The sequence below is a fragment of the Rattus norvegicus genome, chromosome 7 (assembly GCF_036323735.1).
Source record: "Rattus norvegicus strain BN/NHsdMcwi chromosome 7, GRCr8, whole genome shotgun sequence".
Classification (NCBI taxonomy): domain Eukaryota; kingdom Metazoa; phylum Chordata; class Mammalia; order Rodentia; family Muridae; genus Rattus; species Rattus norvegicus.
In genome coordinates, this window is record NC_086025.1 from 111367452 (window position 1) to 111391257 (window position 23806).

General features: G+C 50.6%; 1 protein-coding gene and 1 long non-coding RNA gene across 2 annotated transcripts in view; one reads left to right on the forward strand and one right to left on the reverse strand.

Annotated features, from left to right (window-relative positions):
* Positions 1-21693, forward strand: part of LOC102553868 (uncharacterized) — a 36750-nt gene extending 15057 nt beyond the window's left edge. Inside the window, exons 2-4 of the long non-coding RNA NR_185125.1 lie at positions 18998-19095; positions 19610-19783; positions 21221-21693. This is a non-coding gene — a long non-coding RNA (uncharacterized LOC102553868). The remainder of the gene's footprint in view (positions 1-18997; positions 19096-19609; positions 19784-21220) is intronic.
* On the reverse strand, positions 9887-23489 carry Txn2 (thioredoxin 2). Its single transcript, NM_053331.2, has 4 exons — positions 23429-23489; positions 22309-22571; positions 19433-19556; positions 9887-10539 (listed from the first exon to the last, which is right to left on the reverse strand). Exons 2-4 carry the CDS (start codon positions 22569-22571, stop codon positions 10426-10428), a joined length of 501 nt encoding a protein of 166 aa, NP_445783.1. The 5' UTR covers positions 23429-23489; the 3' UTR covers positions 9887-10425.
* Between the last annotated feature and the right edge of the window lie 317 nt (positions 23490-23806).

Sequence of the window (23806 nt, forward strand, 5' to 3'; positions counted from 1 at the left end):
ATAACTGTCAAAACATCCATCCATACAAATACAAAATAAAGAGACAAGTTCAACTCCTCTAGCAGAAGTTCTGCAGGTCAGCCTTACAGAACGCTCTCGACCAACCGCAGACTTTCAGGTGGTCCCCCTCCCCCCTCCCCCCTCCCCAGCATCTACTAAGCCCACTCTGGCCCACTGCTGGTTTGTGGACACGCTGGCAGATGCCCAGCGAGCTGCCCGAGACTCTAGAGAGACAGGATTTTGCCACACTTCCCAGCAAGATATGGCAGAGGCGGGGCGGCCTTGGGTAGGAGCCTGGCTGGGCTGCTCGCCTTATTTGGGCATGCGCTGCGCTAAAGGGCAGGGCATCCCACTCTGCTGGCCCCGCCCCCGTGCCGTGCCCACCCCTGGGGCTCAATCTGCACAGAAATCCGGTGCCTGCCTTCTTCTGGCCAGGCTGAGTAAGGTGCTGGCTGACTTTTTGACTTAACCTTCATTTCTCACCAGCAAAGGAGCTCACTAGGCAGCAGGGACAGGAGGGAGCTAATCTCCACAGTCAGAGCGAACTGTCACTAACCAAGTCCTACCGGGACAGACTTTCTCTAAGGGTGCAATGAAGTCTCTAACCCTAGATTGAGCCCAGACCTTGCTCCGTCAGAAGTATATGGTTAATTTGATCCTTTTTGGGCGTGTCCGTCACAGGGGAAGTCCACCGTGAGGCTACCTACTGGTCGTCTTATTGCCTTCTCCCTTCCAGCTTTCCTCAGCTTCCTTTTTTAACCCCCAGCTTCCTTTTTTAAAGATTAAGTATACTGTCGCTGTCTTCAGACCAGAAGAGGGCATCAGATCTCATTACATATGGTTGTGAGCCACCATGTGGTTGCTGGGATTTGAACTCAGGACCTCTAGAAGAGCAGTCAGTGCTCTTAACCACTGAGCCATTTCTCCAGCCCCCACTTTCCTCAGCCTCTTAAAAATCCAGATCTCTGGTTCGATTCTCTGCTGCTTCAACTCGTCCTAAGTCCTTCACATTCCTTAGCTCAGGATACAGGCCTAAGCTTCTTTTTCTTTTTTTTTTTTCTTTTTCTTTTTCTTTTTCTTTTTTTTTTTTTTTTTTGGTTCTTTTTTTCGGAGCTGGGGACCGAACCCAGGGCCTTGCGCTTCCTAGGCAAGCGCTCTACCAGTGAGCTAAATCCCCAACCCCTCTAAGCTTCTTTTTCTTCTTTTCTTTTCTTTTTTCTTTTTGGAGCTAAGGTTTCTTTGTTTAGCCCTGGTTGTCCTAGTATTATACAGACCAGGCTGGCCTCGAACTCAGGGATTATAGGCGTAAATCATCACTGTCCCTGGCTCTTCTTTCTTCTCTTTTCCTTCCTTCTTTTCTTTGTTTCTCTCTCTCTCTCTCTCTCTCTCTCTCTCTCTCTCTCTCTCTCTCTTTTAAAGATTTATTTATTTATATACATGAGTACACTGTAGCTGTCTCCAGACACACCACACCAGAAGAGGGCATCAGATCCCATTACAGATGGTTGTGAGCCACCATGTGGTTGCTGGGATTTGAACTCTGGAAGAGCAGTCAGTGCTCTTAACCACTGAGCCATCTCTCCAGGCGCCCCCCCCCCCCCCCCACTCCCTGCTTTCTTTCTTAGATAGGGTCTTACTATGTTACTATGTAGCTCTGGCTAGCCTATGTAGACCGGGGTTGTCTGGAACTCATAAGAGATCCACATGTCTCTGCTTCCAGAGTGCTAGGTTAAAGACAGGTGCCAACATGTTACAGAGCCTTCAGACTTCCTGTTTCTGTTTGCACTGTGATGGTCCCTGTTTCCAATCTGTGCACTGCAGCTCTCCCCCACAGGCTGCTGTGAACTTGCATACAGTGATACTCACTCACCCCTCAATATTCTCTTCCTGACTTTTCTACCCACTATTTAACCTTTCTGACCAAGCATTGAGTTTTAGACACACTGTGTCTTCCCAGGGCCGGTAAGCCCCTGCTTGGGCAAGCTGGGGGTCAGTTGAAGTTTTTGAGAAGCTCTCCCTGACTCAGTCACTCAGCTGACCCAATCCCCCACCCCAACCTTGACTGAGCCTGGGCCTGCTCTGTCTGCTCTTGTGTAGGAGTTGGTCTCTGAGGGCCTCCTGCCCAGGAGGTCGTGACCAATCATCTGGGGTGGCTGAGTGCTGGGAAATGCAGCCTCTAGAGGAGAGCTGGGAGGTTAGGCTCTGCTGAGTGGGTAGGAGAGGTCAGCACAGAGCTTAGCCTCCCCCAGCTGCTGGCCTGCTACATCCTCCTGGGTCAGGCTGGCCTCTGCTTGTCCCTACAGCCCACAGAGGCCCAGGTGGGAGGACTGCGCCTAGCCCTGTAGAGTCCTATTTCCTTTGCTGAGGTGGAGGCTCAGGACCTGATGGTAGATATCCTGTGGTCAGTGGTCGGGGCCAAATGCTGGCCCAACTTCATGGTTACTAGGCACAATCCTCCACCTGTGGCCATCTTCTAGTCATTTCTGAGCTATGTGGAGTTCTTTCTGGTCAGGCCAATGCATGAGTCCTTGGACTGGATGTGGCAGGGGACAGGACTTGTCCATTAGAAGCAATTTCTTTCCTTCGTCATCACTGACCCGTGCTTGAAGAACCCCAGGACTCAAAGGAGGAGCTCAGGTCACATTCCTGGAATCCCCCTCTTGTTGAATAAACCAGGCAAGGCCCCAGTTCTCTGGGTTTCCAATCTCTGTCCTGGTCTAATCCTTGAGGCTCCCTTCTCCAGCTCAGTGCCGCAGGGCTCCAGTGCGATATGCCACCCAGATTGATCACTGTGCCCCCTCAATGCCTGACCCTGGGCAGAAATAGGACATGGCAGGTGCTTCAGGTTCAGGTGCAAGGGTCTCTCAAATGGCGCTGGTGGCTTAGGGACCGACCTGCATGGGTACAGTCTGAGGCTCCTAGGGTCAACATCACTGACACCTTGAAAATGAACCTTCTCAGCTTTCCTACCCAGACCCTGACCTGGGCCAGAGCAAACAAAAAATGGCTCTTGGACTCCAGCTCTCAGGAACACCAGAATCAGAGCCTGGCGCTTTGTAAGGCATAGGTGGAGGGGACAAAGGGGGAAAAGGCTAAGGGACAAGCTGAGCCATGCTGGAGGACGGTCCTTTTGTTCACCCTCCCCTCCCCCAAAGCAAACTGGCAGGTGGGAGGTACAGGCCGAGGCCAGCTCCTCTGGTTTCAGACTAGAGACACTCCTTCCACGCACTGAGGGCAATAACAGGCTCCCTTTACCCTGGAAATCCTGGTCTATAAAAATCTAAAAGCTAGGTCCAGGCATGTTTGCTTTGACCTTGTTTACAGTGGAAAAGCAATTAACTGAAAAACACCTGAATATCCCACAAGAGAGCCAAGGTCAGCAATGTGACCCCGGGCTGACTGATTCCCTCTGAGAAGGACAGACACACCGAGGGGTGGGGTGGCTGCTGGCGGGAAGAACCACCGCTCTGGGCTGAGGAAAGGCCGTTGGGTGGTAGCCGGTTAGTGGGTTAGTGACGTTAGGGATGAGGAGAGCCGTGGTGTCAGTGTCAGAAGGTTGGATATAAATCCTCTTTTGGCCCTTCCTAGCTGCGTTCTCTGGGGTTATTACAACCTCAAGGCCTGGTTATCTATCTCCAGGTCTTTGGCATAAAGGTTAACTGGTCATAGGACCAGTCTCCTGGCTTGTGCGAGCAATTTGCCACATGGAGAGCATTAGAATGACCTGGGCCCTTGGGCTGAATCCCTTTATTGTTAAACTATGTAACACGAGCCAGATGTGGAGCTCTGTTTCCTCCTAGTTCATCAGGTGAAGAAGCCCTGTCCCCTATACTTTATTCTTTTTTTTTTTTTTTTTTTCTTTTCTATTTTTCGGAGCTGGGGACCGAACCCAGGGCCTTGTGCTTGCTAGGCAAGTGCTCTACCACTGAGCTAAATCCCCAACCCCCCTATACTTTAGTACTTTAGAACTGAACTCATAGACAGGTCCTTTGTAGAAGCAACTATATTAAAATGTGGCTATTAAGATGGCCCTAACCTGTTTCTCACCCATGTCCTCATAAGAAGAAATCTGGCCTGGTAGGCAGGCATGTGGCACTCACTTATAATCCCAGCACTTGAGGCAGAGGCAGGAGGATCATCAATGACAGGCCAGGCCTGGGCTTAAATGACACCTGTCTCAAAAAGCCAAAAGAAGGTACTGGAGTTCTCTTAGAGGTTAAGAGTGGCTCACCATCATGAGGGGACCAGAGTTCTGGTCTCAGCATCTATGTCCTAAGCTGGGTGTCCAACACAGGCCTGCAACCAACCCCAGCTTTGGTGAGTCAGAGTCAGGGAGATCAGTCACTAGGGATGACTTCTAGGCCAGCCCAGAAAATGGAAGCCTCAGATTCCGAGTAAATACAGAATGATAGAGAAAGATAACTGATGTCTTCTTCTGGACACACACACACAACACACACACACACACAGAGAGAGAGAGAGAAAGAGAGAGAGAGAGAGAGAGAGAGAGAGAGAGAATAAACAAATCTAGAAAGAAAAAAGAAAGAAAGAAAATCAAGCATTCTCATGCATGCCATTAATTCTAATACTTGGGAAGTTGAGGCAGATGAATGTCTGTGAGTTCAAGACCTGCAGCAAAGCAAGTTCTAGGATGGCCACAAAGTCAGACCCTGTTTAAAACAAATACAGGGGCAGGAGAGATGGCTCAGCTGTTAAGAGCACTGACTGCTCTTCCAGAGGTCCTGAGTTCAATTCCCAGCAACCACATGGTGGTTCACAACCATCTGTAAAGAGATCTGATGGCCTCCTCTGGTGTGTCTGAAGACAGCAACAGTGTGCTCATATACATTAAATAAATAAATCTTTTTTTTAAGTCAAACTAATTGAAAACAAAACAAAACAAAAAAACCCACAAAAAGGAAAAAAAATTCCCATTTTAAAAAAACCAGGGGGTTGGGGATTTAGCTCAGCGGTAGAGTGATTGCCTAGCAAGCGCAAGGCCCTGGGTTCGGTCCCCAGTTCCGAAAAAAAGAAAAAAAAAAAGAAAAAAGAAAAAAAGAAAAAACCAGGAAGCAGTAGAGGTGTACCTATGCACGGGTGTGTGTGTGTGTGTGTGTGTGTGTGTGTGTGTGTGTGTGTGTGTGTGTGTGTGTGTGTGTGTGTGTGTGTATGGGGTACACATGAAGACATAGCAAGAAAGTGTCCACATACAGGCCAAGGACATAGACCTCAGAAACAATCTGTTCTGCTCCTGAAATGGAGAAAACACTGTGCCCTCAATCAGCTCAGGTTGACTGACAATCAATCAGGAGGAAGGGTTCAGCTCCTTTCAGAGACAGACCACTGATGGGAGGGAGGGTGGCAAGCTAGGAGCCAGGCAACAGGACTTTGAGGTGCCATCAGCCTGCCTTCTTGGGTAGGAGAACCCCATTCAGTTCCCATTCCTCCTGGGAGCATGGTATCTTTCCTCTCTCTCTCTCTCTCTCTCTCTCTCTCTCTCTCTCTCTCCTCTTTCTTATTTTGATTTTTTTTCAAGACAGGGTTTCTCTGTGGAACCCTGGCTGTCCTGGAACTTTGTAGGACACCTGGCCTCAAATTCAGAGGTCCCCTGCCTCTCTCTGCCTTCCATGTCCTGGGATTAAAGGGGATACACCACCAGTGTCCCGTCTTTTCTAGTATTAGTATGTTTTCTAATTTGCAGCAGGAAGCCCAGGGAGTCACTCACATAGCACACCATCTCCCTACATGTAGGAAGTAGGAACAGAAGCTGTGAGCTCAGATGGGCATGGTAAGACTCATAGGGACGTGTGAGAACCAAGAGACCCATAGAAGGCTGAGGAAGGCAGTGGGCCAGAGGAGACAGCCATTTACCAGTGCTTACCCAGTAGGTTGGCTGCAGGTAGGGCCCTGACCTACCCTCTAGCCGCTCCTGTTGGGTGTCAACAGAGGGCAATGAGAACTGGTGAGGAGGCGGGGCAAAATGAGGACTCAGTGAATTCCACTAAGCATTCTCCAGGGGTGAGGTCATCTCTGGCTCCCTGGGGCTGCTGGAGTCCAGGGCAGGAGGGGATCAGGGAAGGAGGACTCAAAGCACAATGGAAGACCAGTAGCAAGGTCTAGGCATGGAGCAGGTTAGAGCAGGAGGAGCCAGGGCAGAGAAAGTTTACCTTTCTGTCTATCATCTATCTATCTATCTATCTATCTATCTATCTATCTATCTATCTATCTATCATCTACCTACCTACCCATCTACCTATCATCTATTTATCTACCTATCTATGTATCTTATTTTTCTCTATTTTATTTTTATTATTATTATTATTTTTTTGGAGCTGGGGACCGAACCCAGGGCCTCGCGCTTGCTAGGCAAGCGCTCTACCACTGAGCTAAATCCCCAACCCTCTATTTTATTTTTAATACCTAACACTTCTTAAGCTCTTGTTGTGTGACTGAGCATTGAAACCTGCTATGCCCCCTAATCCTACCCAGATCCTCAACCAGCACCGTTGTGAGCCCCAATTTACAGGGACGGATTTGGGCCACAGCATGGTGAGAACCTTGCCCCACAGGGAAAGCAATATATAAACTGGCAATAATAGCCCCTATGTGGTGTTGGGTCATTGTGAGCACTTGGTAATACTGGCCATATCGCTCGGAGGGTGCAAGCCATCATCAGCATTTTCCTGATGCAAGACGTGTCCTTGAACAGTAGACTGGCCGATCTAAGGTCATGTGCAAGTAGCAGATACGATGGAAGAATCTGGGCAGGACCTGATGCTTCTTGCACTGTGGAGTGACCTTCCTTGGAATAACCATAGCCTAGACTTCCTGTGTAGCCACACTTCGGCCTTGGGCTTCTGGGACTGGGGTTCAGGATTAGGCTAGTAGCCAGTGCTCTGGGCACTGGTGAGGAACCACAGTAGAATGCCTGGAAGCCTTGCTTGCTGCCTGGCATCCTGTCCAGGGAGGACATGGCCCTGACATTGTTTTCTGGACCCTGCCTGCTGAGGGCCCACAGGTCAGGAATTTCCGCAGCCTGGCCAAAACAGCCTTCACTTTCTGGGAAAGCTGTCCCGTGGTAGCCACGGTAGGGGGTTGAATAGGCCTTGCTCCCCTGGCCAGGCACAGACTTCTGGTAAGAGCAACTATGGAGACATTGCCAACATCCTCTGAACAGTCCAGGTTCTGGGCCTGAAGGCCACCTCCATGGAGACACAGTGACTTCCACACTCGCCTCTCCTACAGCCAAGGGAGAGAGCATTGTTTTACAGCTGGCAGGAGTCACAGCGCTGGGATTCAGTCCCAGTCTATCCTTCCCCACCCACTCAGGAGGGATGGCACCTGAAAGTCACCTGCAGCCTCCTCTGGGGTCTTTGGAGGGCAAGCTTCTAGTTAGCACAGCCAGTCTCCTTGCAGTACTGAACACTAGAAGAAACTCACTTCCTGGGAACGTGACTCAATGGTAGAGCATGTGCTGAGTGTGTGTGTGTGTGTGTGAGGCCCTGGATCCCATTTACAGACATGCAGTAAAAGGAATCTGTTTGTGACCTCCCCAATGTCACCCCAAATGCCTCTGCTAAATGCCAAGGCTCCTGGTGGCCGGCCTTCCCTGTGGAATGCAGTCTTAGCATTTACTGCAGTCCCTCTGTGCTCAATCTCCTGTGACAGGGAGGCTCCCGCTTGCCTGGGGGTGGTTAGTTGAGGGATGTAGGTTAAGGTGCTTCCCTCTCTGCTTCCGGCCCCCAGGCCCAGCCTCAGACCGCAGCCCACCATGGCTTAGTGTGCCTGTGGTCCTTTGTCTCTCTCAGGCTTCCCACCTGGTGATGAAAGGCCTTCATTAACATCAAGCATGGTGGTAATACTTGTAATTCTAGCACTTAGGAGGCTGAGGCAGGAGGATCGTCTTGAGTTCGAGGCTAGTTTGGCCTGCTCTGTCCGATCACATCAATAAGTAAAGAGACTTGTCTTTCTCCACATTGCAGCTGGGTTGCCCACCCCGGATCCATAACCCTGAGGCCCCATGGGGGATCTGAGGCCACTGTGGGACTGCCACATCCCTGGTGAGGTCAGCAGCCAGAGTTAGGTAGATCACCCAGTGCATGCTGTGCTCACAGCAGTGACTCATGACCCATAATCATGGGCAGAGGCTGCTAACCTGGGACAGCTGTGTCTCTAGTCCTGGGCTCACCTTGCCTGTGGAAGCACCTTTTAAGGAGAACTTAGTTCCTGCCGTCTGCCAGGCTCTCCACATCTATCTAGGAGTCATACTCCCACCTGGGTTTGAGTCTGGCAACGTCAGTCAGTTTTTCGATGTGATCTTGGGCAGGCCCATTTCTCTGAACCTCGGGCTCCTTTGCTTATATAGGGAAATGATCCTGGCCTCATCAGAGTGGAATTAAATGAGGTAATGTATGTAAAAGTGCTTGGTGAACGGTACCTTTTAAGGGGTGGCAGTGGGCAGAGTCTTGAGTTTTGGCCACGCCCCCTTCCTTACAGAGTATCTCAAGTTACTCAACTCAGCTGGGTTAGTCTTCGGTAAAACAGGCCCACACTCCTCCTCGGCTCGTGACATAAAAGCCACACATTTTGTATAGTGATGGGGTGGGGGGGTGAGGGGATAGGGGGTGGGGAGGTGGGGAGGTTGGGGGGGGCTGCCTGGGGATGTAGCTCAGTTGGTAAAATCCTTGCTTATCATGTGGTGGTACATACCTGTAACCCCAAAACTTCAGAGGGGGAGGAGATGAGCAGTTCAAGGTCATCCTTAGCAAGTCGAAGCTAGCTGGGGGTACATGAGATTGTCTCAAAACAGCAGGAGGGCACATAAGACAAATGCCTGGACACTGGTGGCTTGGCCATGCTCTCTAACCTCTGACTCTAATGTACTCCTTGGAGGCTACTATGAATGAAGCCACTGGCCACGCCCAGTACCCAGGAGGGGCTCTGACCAAAGGGAGTCCTTCATTCACCTTGCTTGTGGTCTCTCTGCAGAACAGTCACTAGGCCAGTTTTCTCCCAGCCTTGAGGTCTTTTGGACCTCCACCCTCTGCCCTGCTCTGCTTCAGCATTGGCAGTCTTTTTGTTTGTCCTCAGGTGGATCCCTCTCTCTCGGTGAGTTGTAATGGAGCAGTGCATGTCATTGTGAGGAAATGTACACACCAAAGGACACTGTGAACTCAGTTCAGAGGGCGTGAGAACCCTCTGTCAAGCACTCAGGACTTGCTGAAAACAGGCATCAAGTGACAGTGGTCCCTTAGCCCTGGGAGGGCAATAGATAGGCTGGGCTTTCTTGATTGGGTAGCCTTGTGGCCTGTGTAGGTAAGGGAGCTGGAGAGGGAACAGGATGGGTGGAGGGTCCAGTCCCTAGGACGAGAACTTCCTGTGGGCATACATGGGAAGTAGTGCCACCCAGCCAGGAGGGGTCAGAAGCCAGCCCAGGAAGAAGGTCCCAAAAGGCTGAGGGGACCAATGGTCAGAATCCAGGTTCAAACACCACTTTTGGTTGAACCCAGCCTACATTCCTTGAACCCTTGTCTGCACTTTGGGAAACAGCACAACCACCCCTGGGCCTTAGGAGGGATGTGTGATGGCATGCCCAGACCAGGAGCCATGCCGGATGGGAACACGAGTCACGAGAGGGGTGGAGAACCCAAGGGGAGTTGGGGACAGTGGTGGGCCTGGGAATACCTGAACATCCCATGCGCCGCCCACAGAACAGCAGCCGGTGGCAATGCAAACCTGGTTTTATTGGTCTGCTTGTTCACAGCTCCTCCTCCTGCTCAGGGAACCAGAACCAAGGCCCAGCTAACCCAGGGAGGTGACAAGGAAGAGAAGGGACAGAGATAGGGAATGGGGTGGGCTCTGTTCTTCACAGCAAGAGGTAGAAGGATCACATAAAGTTCTTTATTACAGACCTACAAAAGATGAGAGAATTATCCATTACTCTCACTTGTTCAGCTTCTTGTTTCCTTTTCAAGCAGAGGCAGGAGAGGAAATACACCAGAGGCAAATGTGTGTGTGTGGGGCTGAGGCTTCAGATCAGAGGACCTCAGAGACGAGGACTGGGCCATTGCCTGGGCGGTGACTACAGGCTGGCCCAGGCTTTGTCTAGCATCTAGGGGAATAGCAACAAGCCCTAGAAGAAGCACACAGTAGGTGCACAGGAGGAGCACACAGTAGGAGGTGCTCAGGATGCCCCTCCTCCACACCATCGGCAGCATTGCCCCTCTCCTGGCCATCCTGGCTGAGGGCTGGCTCTGAAGTGCTGGTGGCTTCTAGGTTTGGAAGTCTGCTGCCCAAAGGCAAGACCCACAAGGACAAAACGGGGGCAGGGCACGAAGGATGACAGCTGAGGGCTGGGAGTTCTACTAGGTTCCTCCCCAAATGGGTTTCCAGCAGGCAAGGGCAGTCTGGCCTCTTCCCTGCTTGTCAGCCAATTAGCTTCTTCAGGAAGGCTTCCAGCTGGTCTTCGTCCTTGATCCCCACAAACTTGTCCACCACGTCCCCGTTCTTGATGGCCAGCACGGTAGGCACAGCAGACACCTGGGTGAGGGAACCAGAGTTCAAATCACTTGGAGGTGAATATGTCTCTGAGCCTTCCCTAAGTCTCTGCTGAGAAGGCCAAAGTCACAGGAAGAGCCAAAGAAAATGGGTGTGGGGCTGGGAGGAGGCCCACCCATTAGAGCCTCTTCTACTGCAAAGCTCCTGGTAGCTTCCTCCCCCCTGAACCACAGGACTGACTCGCTGGTCTAGCGGTTTGGCCAGAATGACAAGATGAAAACAGCCCGTGTGTGTGCTGGGCGCCATGCTGCTTCCCAAGCCTTATGGCCTTTCTCTGTGCACTAGGCATGCGTGCTTTGCCTTGGATGCTTGAGCTCAGGGTCCCACAGAAAACTCGGGGGTCAGGGAGGCGAGCTCCAGGGCTGGATGGCCCCACCTCATTCCTACCCTGGGTGAGCCTGGTGAGCCCTTTATTACCTCAGGCCTTGGTTTGTGGAGACAGTGACAATACTTTTAGTTGAGCATAGGAATGCCGAGTAACACTCTTAAGACAGCGCAGGGCACAGGGCACACTATGGGTGTGGTGGAGCTTGACCTCCTGAGGACCACTTTGGTGGGTTATAGCTAGTGGTTATCAGGGACCAGAAACTCACGGCCTCTTCCTGCCCAGAGTGGAAGGGGATAGTCATATGTGATCGGAGGCTTTAATAAGGGCTGGCAGATGGGAAGGGGTATGCCTGCCCCATGAGGCACTACTCCACAGCTCTGAAGACTCATACAGATTACATGAAACGTATGTGAGGCTGGCCTGGTGTTTGCTGGCATTTGAGAACCTATATAACCAGAGTAAGAGAAATGGAGACTTAGCTTACATTCGAGTTAGCTACAAAGTAACAAGAGCAATGTACGGAAACCCACTAGGTCTTCACACAGCCTGAGGGCTGTGGGATGAGTCATCTCAGAGGCCAGACTGAGATTATGTTCAAAGTGAGCAAGAGAAGTGAAGGCCACTTGGCCCCATCCTACAGTCGTCAGTTGTCACATGACAGGTGACATTCCTAATTCCTGCATCATTCCTAATGAGAAAAACACAGCATGTAGGACACAGTCCTTGCTTTTCTTTAGTACCTCCAATCCCTTTAGGGATGGTCCAGTGGGTAATGTGGGTGCCAGCACCAGGAACTGGGCTGACCATGAGTGTCCCCGGTCACAGCCTTCGTGCAGGCTCTTGTCCTTGTCAGACTCTGGTATAGGTGGTGGCATTAACAGCCCAGAATCAGGATTACACTATCTCCAGGAAACGGCAAGGACCAGCAAAACAGGCTCCAGGAATCCCCTTTAGGTGTGTTGGTGCGCCCTCTAGTGGCTGGTGAGTGAGCTGCAGCACCCCAAGGCTGGCAGCTCAATTAAGGAGACAAGCTCAACCACTAGCTTTTAACTTGGCTGAAACATTCTGTCCCTTTAAAATAAATGTTCCATTTTTAAGATGTGGCTTAGGGTTAAGGGTATGGCTCAGAGGGTGTGGCTTAGAGTTGAGGGTGTGGCTCAACGTCTCAGGTCTCACCCTGATGCTGCTTGCAACTCTGCTAAGAAACCATAAGGGCAGCACAGCAGATACCATAGTATCTTGCCTAGTAGGCATGAGGCCTGGGTTCCATCCCAACCCCCAAAACAAAACAAGGCGCTTTCCTTTGTTTGGTCCCTTTGGCTTGTCTAAGGAGGCCTCTCCTCTCCCTCTGAGATACTCAGACACTCAGTGGACGGAGTTTCCTCCTGTCCTGTGGTGCTGTGTGTGCAGGGACACACAAAGACCAGGCTGGTGTCCATGACGATTGAGGTCTGGTCACTACTGATTAAGGGCTTTCTCCTAAGTCTGAGCAGCACACATGTAAACCCGCATGCATGTAGCTGCACATGTAGCTGCAGGCTCCCAGAACACTGTTTTGTTTTTTTTTTTCCTTTTTTTCTTTTTTTTTTCGGAGCTAGGCAAGCACTCTACCGCTGAGCTAAATCCCCAACCCCCAGAACACTGTTTGTAGAGGGGTAGCTGGGCTGTGAGGCCAAGGTTTTTGCTGCTTAATCGTGGAGGCTCGTGTCTAGAATAGACCATCAGTGATAATGCACAGGCCTTTGTACATGGTCTTAGAAAAGTGTTGGGAACAGAGACATTGACGAAGCATTCAACACCTCCTCACTTCCTGCGGGACAAAAGGAAGGAAGGAAGAGCTGGGGAAAGGGCATATTCAGACATGCTGCCTATCCTGCTCCAAGAAGCCACCTGGGCCTCCTAGCCTGGAATATGAATGCTCATATGGCCTCTCCCAACCGACCTGCAACATCTCCTGTCTCACCCTGACACCGCTTGCAACTCTGCTAAGAAACCATCGAAGGACAGCACAGCAGATACCACAGGAAGGTGGTGACCTTTGTGACTGAGGAACACACAGTGGGTAGAGGATGTTTTCAGTGTCACGGAAGATCCTGGGTGCTTACAAGTATGCAAGCTCATAGAATGCTGGTTTCTAGGTTGGTCCATTTTATTATGTTTGCATGCGGGTGCTGTCACCGAGCGAGCGACATCTTAAGCCTCCTATAGCATCATTTTTTAGATACAAGAAGACTGGAGTTTAAAGCACCAATTTCAAGAGGGCTCAGAAAAGTCAAGCAGGGATTCCAAACAAGAAACACGGTCTGTTTGACTCTGCTTCTGTCGGGGTGAGGGTGAGAGCCAGAGAGAGCAGAGACTCCAGCAGGGTGAAGGCGATTCAGAGAGGCATTCAGCGACACCATGTTTTAGATGAAAAAACGCCGAAGCAAAGGCCTTGTAAAAGCGAATACAAGAGAGTCCTTAGGAAGACCATTACCGCCAGCCATGTCACCTTCAATCCCAGCCCTCGGGAGGCAGAGGCAGGCAGATCTCTGAGTTCAAAGCCAGCCTGGTCTATATGGTGAGTTCCAGGGCAGCTAGAGTTACACAGAGAAACCCTGTCCTGAAAACCCAAACCCGTCATTTACCAAACAAAACAGGGTTGGAAGGATGGCTTCTCGGGTAAAGGCACTTGCCGCCAAGCCTGATGACCTGAGTTCAAGCCATTGGACCCACATGGTTGAAGGGGAGGACAGACTCCTGCGTGTCATCTTCAGAGCCTGCAGACTTGGGGCTGGGAAGTTGGCTCCGATGGCATGCATCTACGGAGACCAGAGTTTGGATCCCAGCACCCAGCTGATATTGGGTGGGTGGGTACAGTGACTGCCTACACTCCCAGCCCGCCAGGTGCAGAAAATCCTGCAGCATGCAGGCTAGCTGATCTGTGAGCTCTGTGCTCAACTGAGAGGGCCTGCCTCAACGAATAAAGTGGAGCACAAGCAAGGGAGACACCGACAGCGCCTGTGAGGCTGATGTGCGCTGGCGCCCACCACGCACACATTTGTGTGTACACACAGCCATTTAGGAATGATGAAATTATGTCTTCCCGAAACCCTGGGTCATAATCTGCTTTTTATTTCCCTCTTCTTCAGGAAGAAACCCAGGGCTTTTGGCATAGGCCTCAGCCCCAGAGTCTGCTCTTTGAGAATTCCATAAATGCCAGGTAGGTGTGGTGGCCTCCCTGTTTGTTGACTCGGCCTCAGAGGGCAGAGACAAAGGATCCTTACAGCAATCTGGCTATCGGGCTCTGGGGTTGAGAGGCCTCCTCAGTGGATAAGTGATAAGGCTGATTCCCAACATCTACTCGGCCTCCACATGGATGCACAGGGATGTGCACACAGAACCCCGCACAAGCAAAACCGCGCGTTATACACATAGGAAACACGGAAAAGAAACAATACTCCAGGAGGACCAGTGAGATCGCTGGGTGGGTTAGTACTTGTCACGAAGCCTAGCAACCCGAGCCCAATCGCCGAAACCCACATACTGGAGAGAAACAGTGGCCACTCTGACTCCGCGCTCATACGGGCCACACTCACGTTTGAGAGGCACTTATCTCCAAACGGGAATTAGAAAGGATTAAAATATCATATATTTTAAACTAGTTAGTGATTTCTCTATTGGGGGTATACATAATAAAAAGGAAAAAACGACAAAACAAAACAAAACAAAACAAAAAAAAAAACCCAAACCAAAACAAAAAGACAAACCAGGTTGAGGACTAGAATGCTCAAGGCCTCAGGTTAATTCCAATTTAAACTGGGAGTGCCAGAAAAAAAAAAAAAAAAAACAAACAAACAAAAAAAACTTAACAGGGGTTGGGGATTTAGCTCAGTGGTAGAGCGCTTGCCTAGGAAGCGCAAGGCCCTGGGTTCAGTCCCCAGCTCCAGAAAAACAAACAAACAAACAAACAAACAAACAAACAAAAAAAAAACCAAAAAAAAAAACCAAAAAAAAAAATAAACTGGGAGTGATGATATGGGCCTTTAACCACAGTACTCTGGAGACAGGAAGATAAGGAGCTCAAGGCCATTCTCTACTATATACTAAGTGTAGGTCCAGTCTGGACCACATAAATCATGAAATTCCCACCCCTGTCTTCTCAAAAAAAAAAAAAAAGAAAAGAAAAGAAAAAGTTTCCGACAAGCCACAAGGAGCAACAGTGGTCGGGTTACAGGAGACTCCACTTGTTCTCATCTACTGAAGGATCACACCTTCAAGTGCAAGGCAGAGGGGTTGGGGATTTAGCTCAGTGGTAGAGCGCTTGCCTAGCAAGTGCAAGGCCCTGGGTTCGGTCCCCAGCTCCGGGTGTGTGTGTGTGTGTGTGTGTGTGTGTGTGTGGGGAGTGCAAGGCAGAGAGAGCCACCTCAGGGGATAGCAGATGGCCGAAAACCTCCCCTCCTCACACTGGCAAGGTCTCAGTGGTCAGGAGAGAGAGCCAGGGGAGTGAAAGCCTTGGGCTCCCCAAGATTCTATGCAGAAAAGGAGTGGGGGCTGTCAGGGAAACCCCAAAAGCCTCAGGGACTTTTCCTCCCCCGCTTTGAGGGCAGCGGAGGAAGGATGAGGGTCAGGAGGGCTTGGGAAGTAGCTGGCTTTGAGAACTGTGCAGCTGACAAGCTTGCCCACACATCCGGAAGAGGGCTTGAGATCCTATAGAAATCATCCCAGGGGGCATTCCTTGGTGGCAGCGGCTTCCTTCTTGGCTTCTCTTCAGAAAGACCAGGTGGAAGGAAGGAAGGGAAAGAAACAGGCAGGACAATCATGTTGGGATTCACGGGACCTCAGTGCCTCAGCCCAGGGCTTGACAAAACACGGAGGCCAAGGGGAGGAGACGCAGACTGACGCAGAGGCCTTTCTCTGCAACCCAGGCACTGTGGACCGTGGGCAGGCAGAGCATAAGGGTCCCAAAGGACTCCTCCACCTTCCTCTTCACAGGCTGCCCACACTCATCCCATCTTGGGCTCCCTGGAATGTAGGGGGAGGAGTTACGGTGCTGGGAACTCCAGTCACCCGTGGGACCCACGGGACCCATCGGTAAAGTCTGCTCTGTGAGTTACTGGTTCCCAAGCTTCGGCTGCAGCTTTCTGCCAAACACATGATGCTGAGGCCGACATGGGAGCACCTGGAGGTCCCAGGAGAGAGCCTGGAAATCGTAGGCCGAGCCATGCCCCGTGTCCCTGTGTGGCTCCAGCCCTGAGTTCTTACCACAAGGCCAGATATTCATACCTGTTAGAACCTTGGGTGAGCAATGGGTGAGCTGGGGAAAGTCAAGGGTGTCTCCAAGGTTGAAGGCCCCTCCCCCTGCTGGCTAATGGGTGGGGCTTAAGAAGCAGCGACTCCCTCCACCCAAGCCCTAGAGTGACCTGTGCTAGACGTCTCCAGGGTGGAGACACATCAGCAGCGGTTATAGGAGGCCCTGTCTTCCCAGCATGCATTTCCTCTCTTCTGCCCCAGGCAGCCTGACTTCCTCCCTTTGACTAATCATCCTGCTATCAGTCCAGCTCAAGAGATGGGCGACTTTCCCCGCACCGTCCACCCGTTTCCCACCTTGGGTTCTGGTCAGAGGATGGCTAACTGTACTCCCGATGCTTTTGGGGAGGTAAATTTGGTTAATTAAGCTTGTGCATCTGAACTCTGAGAAAAATCTCTCCACCCCTTTCAGCCTCCTGCATCCAGAGGGTGGGAAAGGTTCATCCTGGTCTTGGAGTTTCAAGAGAGGTGGGTTGTTCAAAGAACTTTTTTTTTGGAGACAAGGTCTCGTTGCTTCCTAGCTGACTGGATGCTGGCTTGGGCTTCCAGGCATGGACCACCATGCCCGGCTTACACAAAGCCCGAGTTTTTTGGTTTTTTTTCTTTTTTCCTTTTTTTGGAGCTGGGGACCGAACCCAGGGCCTTGCGCTTCCTAGGCAAGCGCTCTACCACTGAGCTAAATCCCCAACCCCAAAGCCCGAGTTTTTAACATCAGCATCCACTTCCCCCTTTCTTTAAAATACTCTGAGAGTCGGACCAAACACGTCTGCGAAGCAGAGCTGGTCCCCAGAAGCCGCTGTTCCAGTCTGGTCTGCTTTCCTAGCCACCTGGCCTCCCAACCCTGCTGATCCTTCCATCCAGCCCCACAGCCACAAAGGGCCTCTCTCTCCTCAACTGTGGTGGTCCAGGGCCTACAGGACATTGTACCCCCTGCACGGTCGGTGGCCAGCCCAGGGCCTCTGTCTGCCCTGCCCAGTGGCTCTTTCCTGAGACTCACACACTCCACTCACTGCTCCATTCTGGTCTCTGTTCTCGTGTTACCTCCTCTGAGAAGGCAGCCCTCTGACGGACGTGATGCCGGTGCATGCTTACAAGCACTGCACTTGGAGGGTGGCAGGGGATCTGAGATGCAAGGTCACCACGGCCAACCTGAGCTTCATTAAGATTCTCCCTCAAAAGGCCAAATCAAAGAACCAAACAAAAAGGAAAACAAAAGGCTCCCACCTACACCTACACACACATACACAGCCATAGGTTTGGACATTTATGCTATCACTGGCTGAGTGTCCCCAAGCTAAAACTTTTCTTTTAAATATTTATTTATTTTATGTATATGAGTACACTGTCACTGTCTTCAGACACACCAGAAGAGGGCATCAGATCCCTTTATAGATGGTTGTGAGCCACCATGTGGTTGCTGGGAATTGAACTCAGGACCTCTGGAAGAGCAGTCAGTGCTCTTAACCACTGAGCCATCTCTCCAGCCCAAAGCAAAACTTTCAACTCTGAACACTCTGAAAGCCGAAGTGTATGTCCGTGATTGCCAAGGCCTCTGTACTGGGCCCACATTTGAAAGCGCTAAGTGGACCATGGCCCTCAGGCCAAATTTCAGTTGTTGCTCAAGAGTGACTGGAACATGCTGTGGCCTTTAGTTTGTCCTGTGGCTGGGGACTTTAGAGGCCGCTGAGCTGCTCCAGTAGTCACTGCTCTGAAAGCCTCATGTGTTAATCACCCGCCCCTTCAGACAGTCAAAGTACTTTATCAAAAAAAAAAAAAAAAAAAAAAAAAAAAGATGTAAATTTGTTTTTTAACTTTGATACTGTTTATTTAAATGTTTTTTGTTTTTCTACAGAGGGTTTACCTATGTAGCCCTGGCCTGTGCTGTATAGCTCAGGCTGGTCTTGAACTCTTAGAGATCCACCTGCCTCTGCCTCCTGACTGCTGGAATTAGAGGTGTGAGCTACCACAGCCTGTCTGTTGAGTTTGAAAATATTCTTTATTTATTTACTTAAACTTCAAAAGATTTTTATGGGTCTGGGAATTTTGCCAACAAAGGCCAGAAGAGGGTATCTGAGCCTCTGGGACTGGAGTTATTATTGATAGGTGTGCACCGACCTGTGGGTGCTGGGAATTGAACCCATGTCCCCTAGAACAGCAGCCAGTGCTCTTAACCACTGCGCTGTCTCTCCAGCTCTTCAACATTTGTTGAGGTCAGAGTGTTTTGTTTTGACAAAATTCCCTTTATTTTTCCTCTATGTGGGTGGGTGTTTTGCTCTGCATGCTATGTTAAATACACCATGTGCATGCCATGCTGGGGGAGGCCAGAAGAGCCAGATCCTCTAGGGCTGATGCTAGGAGTGAGTAGCCATGAAGGTGCTGGGGATTGACCCAAGGTCCCCTGGACACAAGTCAGTGCTCTTAACTGAGCCACCTCTCCAGACCCAAGCAATAGTATCTGTCCCCAGGACTTGTGCTAGAGCAGTATACCTACGCCAACAGGCCAATTCCTTTTTCCTGTCTTTCTTGGTTTTGCAGTGAGACTTAAGGCTCACTCTGTAGCCCAGGCTGGCCTTGAACTTGAGGCCTTCTTCCTGCCTCTGTCTCTGGATTTCGGAGGTAAGGCACCATTCTGGCTCCTTTAGGACTTTGTGTTTGGCTCTCTCCTCTCTGCACCTTCCCTCATGCTTCGGGTCAGAGGCTCCAGAATGAGACACCTTCCCTGTCCTGGCCACTCCCCCTCAGAACACCCTGCAGTACCTCTTCTCAGACAACTTTTCATCTCGGGGTGGAATGATTATCTCAGTGTGTGTTTTCTCCCAACAGAACAAGGGACACCTGGGAGCCAGGGTCTCCCCTGACCGAGATCACGCATGCCTGGCCTGTGAGCCAGGGCTTCTAAGCAACAGCTGGACGCAAGTGAGGTGAGTAGGACAGGAAGACTTGAGAGGATGGCTTGTAGCCAGACATGGGGACACTCCTATAATCCTAACGCTCGAAGGGCTGAAGGGAGAGCATCCGTAGGACAACTTGAACGATATGAAACCCTAGCTCAAAAAAACCAGTGACAGAGGACGACTCAGTGCTGTGGGCCACACAATCCACTTCCTAATGTGGATCAACAGGGCCTTGCGTGCAGAGCCCTGAGAACTTGGAAGAGCTGCAGAGCAACACCAGGCAGGTCACTCACTCGTTATTGGGTGGTCCCCACAGTGCTCCCACCTTGGCTTCCCTGAGGCAACTCTCTGCCCCAACACATACCTCGTACTCAATGGCAAGGTCTGTGTGATCGTCAATGTCCACTTTGGCCATCACCACCTTCCCGTGCTGTTTGGCTACCATCTTCTCTAACCGAGGTCCTAGGATCTTGCAGGGGCCACACCACCTCAGAAGGTGAGAAGGGACAGTCAGTCTTGAGTGCTCCACATGTCTCCCCAGAGTCTCCCTGGGCCCTGCATGGACTCTGAAGGTAGAGCTGAGGAGACAGAAGCCCAGGAGCATCTGCCATGGCCAGCCTTTGTTCTGGAACCTTCTCAGGGATATGCAGACCCTTCAGAGGCGATGGACCCCTAAAGAACTGAGGCCTGTGGACTACTTGCACATGACAGGATGGTAAGCAGCACACTCTGGCAATGGGGTGCAATCTGGCAGTTCCTAAACTTGGGAGAGGGGTCTCTGGGCATGCCCACGGGGGATCATTCTGATGATGTAAACTGAGGTGGGATAGGTCCACCAATTGTGGGTGGGTGGGGGTACCACTCTCCGAGCTAGGATTCTGAGGAGGAGAACGTGAGTGTGCAAGATGGGTGCTTGCTGCTGGGACAGACAACCCACTTTGTCCTGGGAGCCTGTGTGGTGAGAAAGAATCAAGTCTGGAGGGCTAACCTCTGATCTCCATATGCGTGACATGGTACCAGTATGGATGCCTATACATGCATAATAAATGTTAAAAGACAAAAAAGACGGGGAGCTGGGGAGTTGAGCCAGGCATCCCTCTTTGCTTCATTATGGATACAATGTGACCAGCTGCCCCAAGCCCCTGCCACTATGGCTCCTCCACTGTGAGGGACCCTGCTTGGAACTGTGAGCCACTTCCTTCTCTCCCTTAGGTTTCTTTTGTCATAGCAGGAAAAAAAAGTAACTAAGGCAGGAACAAAGAGGACCAGGAATTTGAGGCTAGCCTGGGCTACATAGTGAAGCCAGGTCTTGTTTGATGAAACAAGAAGAGCTAGAGCCAAGATCACCTCAAGGTTGCCCAAAGCATCTTTGTTTCCTTTCTGGGGGGTCGGGGGTGGGGTGGGAAGAGGGATGGTGGTGGTGGTTTGGAACAGGGTCTCAATTTGTAGCAGTTGTTGGGTTGGAACTTGACTTGTAGACTAAGCTAACCTCAAACTCAGAGATCCACCTGTCTATCTCCTGAGTGCTGGGAGTAAAGGTGTGTACCACCACTGTCCGGCTAAACAAAGGTAAACCTTTTGTTTTTCTTCTTTTAATTTAATTTATGTGCACTGGTGCGAGGGTATCAGATCCCCTGGAACTGGAGATAGAGACAGTCTGTGAGCTACACTATGGGTGGTGGGAATTGAACCCAGGTCCTCTGGAAGAGCAGCCACCGCTCTTAACCACTGAGCCATCTCTCTAGCCACTGGGATTTTTTTTTTAAAAGAACTATTTATTTATTTTTATGTATCTCAGTACACTGTCTGTAGCTGTCTTCAGACACACCTGAAGAGGGCATCGGATCACATTACAGATGGTTGTGAGCCACCGTGTGGTTGCTGGGAATTAAACTCAGGACCTCTGGAAGAGCAGCCAGTGCTTTTTTTTTTTTTTTTTTTTAAAGATTTATTCATCTATTATATATAAGCACACTGTAGCTGTCTTCAGATACACCAGAAGAGGGCATCAGATCTCCTTACAGATGGTTGTGAGCCACCATGTGGTTGCTGGGAATTGAACTCAGGACCTCTGGACGAGCAGTCGGGTGCTCTTAATCGCTGAGCCATCTCTCCAGCCCCTGGAATTATTTGTTTGTTTGTTTTTTTACAGACAAAGTATCTCTGTCTGTGGGACCCTTTCACTCCAGGACTTTCTTCTTATTTTGTGTCAACTGCTGAGGATCGTATTGCAATGGATAGGATCCCTCCCTCCTTGGCTGGGGCAGGAACTCTCCTCAGACGGCTGCTATCATCTCTGTGTTTGGCACCAGACCTGCACCTGGCACTAAACACACCTAAACCATGCAATCACCTACCTTGTATGGGGGAATAAAGGATTAGCCCGTTGACTGTTTCTTTCGACAGCCCTTCACCATACCAGGAAGTCAGACTAATTGCCTTCCACAGATCCCTGGTCATCAACTCCTGTTTATCCTTTTCTCTGAGCTGGCGCATGCCGGTAGGTAATCTCATCTATAGAAGGTGGAGGCTATACAGCGAGACCCTACCTCAACCCCTATCTCCTACTCCAAAACTTCCATTTGGAAATGTCAGTCAATTAATAAACTTTTACCTAAAAAGCCAGCCTGCAAGGTCTTATCTCAGATGACAAGGACACTCACTGACAGGTCCAAGGCAACTGGCTGAGTCAGAGAAAGGACCAGGAGGAAAACAAAAGAATCAGTGAGACTTGTCTGGAAACCCTGATGGTAATCAGGCTCTTGGCCTTTTGGCTGAATCAGGTAGAACGGTCTGAAGGTGAAGACCAGGCTACAATGCAGATGGTTATATATCTGTAAAACACACTCCTACGGTACTGAGAGGACACACCTCCTGCCCACTCCATGCGTCCTCGGGGACTACAACTACTACTAATGTTTGCCCAGCCCTTGCCACAGTTTCAGTGGGTGGGATGTTAAAAGAAAATAATGTTATTCCACACTGGAGCAGACTCTGAGCTTTCCGGCCAGCGAGATACAGGACGTAGGCATGAGGCAGTACTTATCGAGTGCGCTAGGAAGACTTGTCAATCTGTCTCCTACCACACTGAATGCTTCTTAAGGGCAGGGACTGGGTCTCAAAAGTCTTCCTAATGAGTTTACATAGGGAAAGCATTAAACATGGTTGTGAGCCACGGTGGGCACTCAAGAAATACTTATTTAAGTAAGACCCCCATCTCTTGCTGCCCCCAGTACTCACTGTGCATGAAAGTCCACGACAACTGGTGTCTCACTGTTGACAACTCTGTCTTGAAAGTCAGGTCCATCCTGGACGTTAAAGGTTGTTGAACAGACTCTGGTGGTGTGAAATGTCCGGGCAGGGCTGGGTGTTCCAGTTAGACCACCAGCATTGTACGGAGGGGTCTGCAGGCTCGTAGAGGTGAGGGAAGCCCACACACCTTGAGGAGGCTTCCTGGAGATGACTGAGGTCAGGAACCTCCTCAGGAGAAGCCGCTGAGCCATCTGTGGGAGAAAGGCAAGAAGAGCTGGGGCCATGCTCAACACACAAGGAAGTCAACACACTAGGAAAACAAAGTATTTTGGAATAGTGAGGTGTTGGAAACATGCAGAATTGAAAGCAAAATGCGTGGAAATACTGTAATGTATGATTTTTGAGGGCCAGGTGTGTGGTGGGAGGCTGAGGCAGGTGGATATAGGTCAGTTTGGGTGACACAATAAAACCTGGTCTCTAAAACCTCTCTACAACAACAAAAAAGATATTTAGAAGTGAGGAATGAGAATCGCCGAATAGACATTGAGTTAGAAGGGCAGAAAAACTGGGTTGACAACCAAAAAGAAATCAAGCATCAGGTGGAATTATAAAAGGTCGTTGGAGGGAGGAACAAGGTTCAAGTGGGTTACATCACTGATCAGTTCTGAAGAACCGTTACAATACCGCCCACATTCAGGGCAACAGGTAGGCTAAGTGACATGACCAAAACAGCCCAGTTTTTAAAGTACAGTTAATTGGAACCCAAGGCCGTCTGTAAAATCTTTACTCTATCAGTCACTCTTTTATAAAAGTTTTCATAGGAAATAAAGGAAGGGGAGCTGTCGGAGAATGAGTAAAGAAGACGCCCAATTATGGAAGGAGGAACTAAGAGGTATAGGAACCAGCCATGGGGTACCAAAGTGAAGAGGGTGGCATGTGCACAGAGGGAAGCCCAAAGAAGGGACACGTATTGGGGGGGAAACAGGGAGACTGGGACATGCAGTTGCCGAAGCCGCCTCCTCCCTCTAGGAGCTTCGGTCTGCCGATCGCCTTCCTGCATAGGAGCGCGCCGCCACCGCGTCTCACCCCATCCCGCAGGGGCTCCTACCTCCCGGCAGTGTGAGCAGAGGGATGCAGAGCCCAGCCGGCCTGCCCGTCAAGGGCACTCCTATTGTCACTTCCTCAGGGGCGGGTTAGCGTCATTTCCGGGAACGACTATCCGGACAGCGTTTCTCTGCAACTTGGGGGCGGCTCGGTATTTTTCACCAATGAGAATGACGGAAAAAGTACGGCCAAGGGGGCGCGACCGGAAGGAATGAGATCCCGGAGGAGGGACCGGAAGATGTGTGGGAAGGCGGGAAGGAAGGAGTGGCTTTGGAACAAGTTCCTGTTGTGCTGCGACCTCTTGGCATTGCCCACCCTTTGGTCTGGGCCCTTTGTAGGCCTGGGAGACTGTGTTCACTCTAATGCTGAGGAAGCTCTGTTC

What these genes read in the sequence shown, in the direction of transcription:
- Txn2 (NM_053331.2), bottom strand. Translation starts at nt 22,571, where the DNA reads ATGGCTCAGCGGCTTCTCCTGAGGAGGTTCCTGACCTCAGTCATCTCC. An exon ending in GTCGTGGACTTTCATGCACA is followed by an intron (nt 19,557 to 22,308) that starts GTGAGTACTGGG and finishes TCACCTTCTGAG; the next exon opens with GTGGTGTGGCCCCTGCAAGA. An exon ending in ACCTTGCCATTGAGTACGAG is followed by an intron (nt 10,540 to 19,432) that starts GTATGTGTTGGG and finishes TCCCTCACCCAG; the next exon opens with GTGTCTGCTGTGCCTACCGT.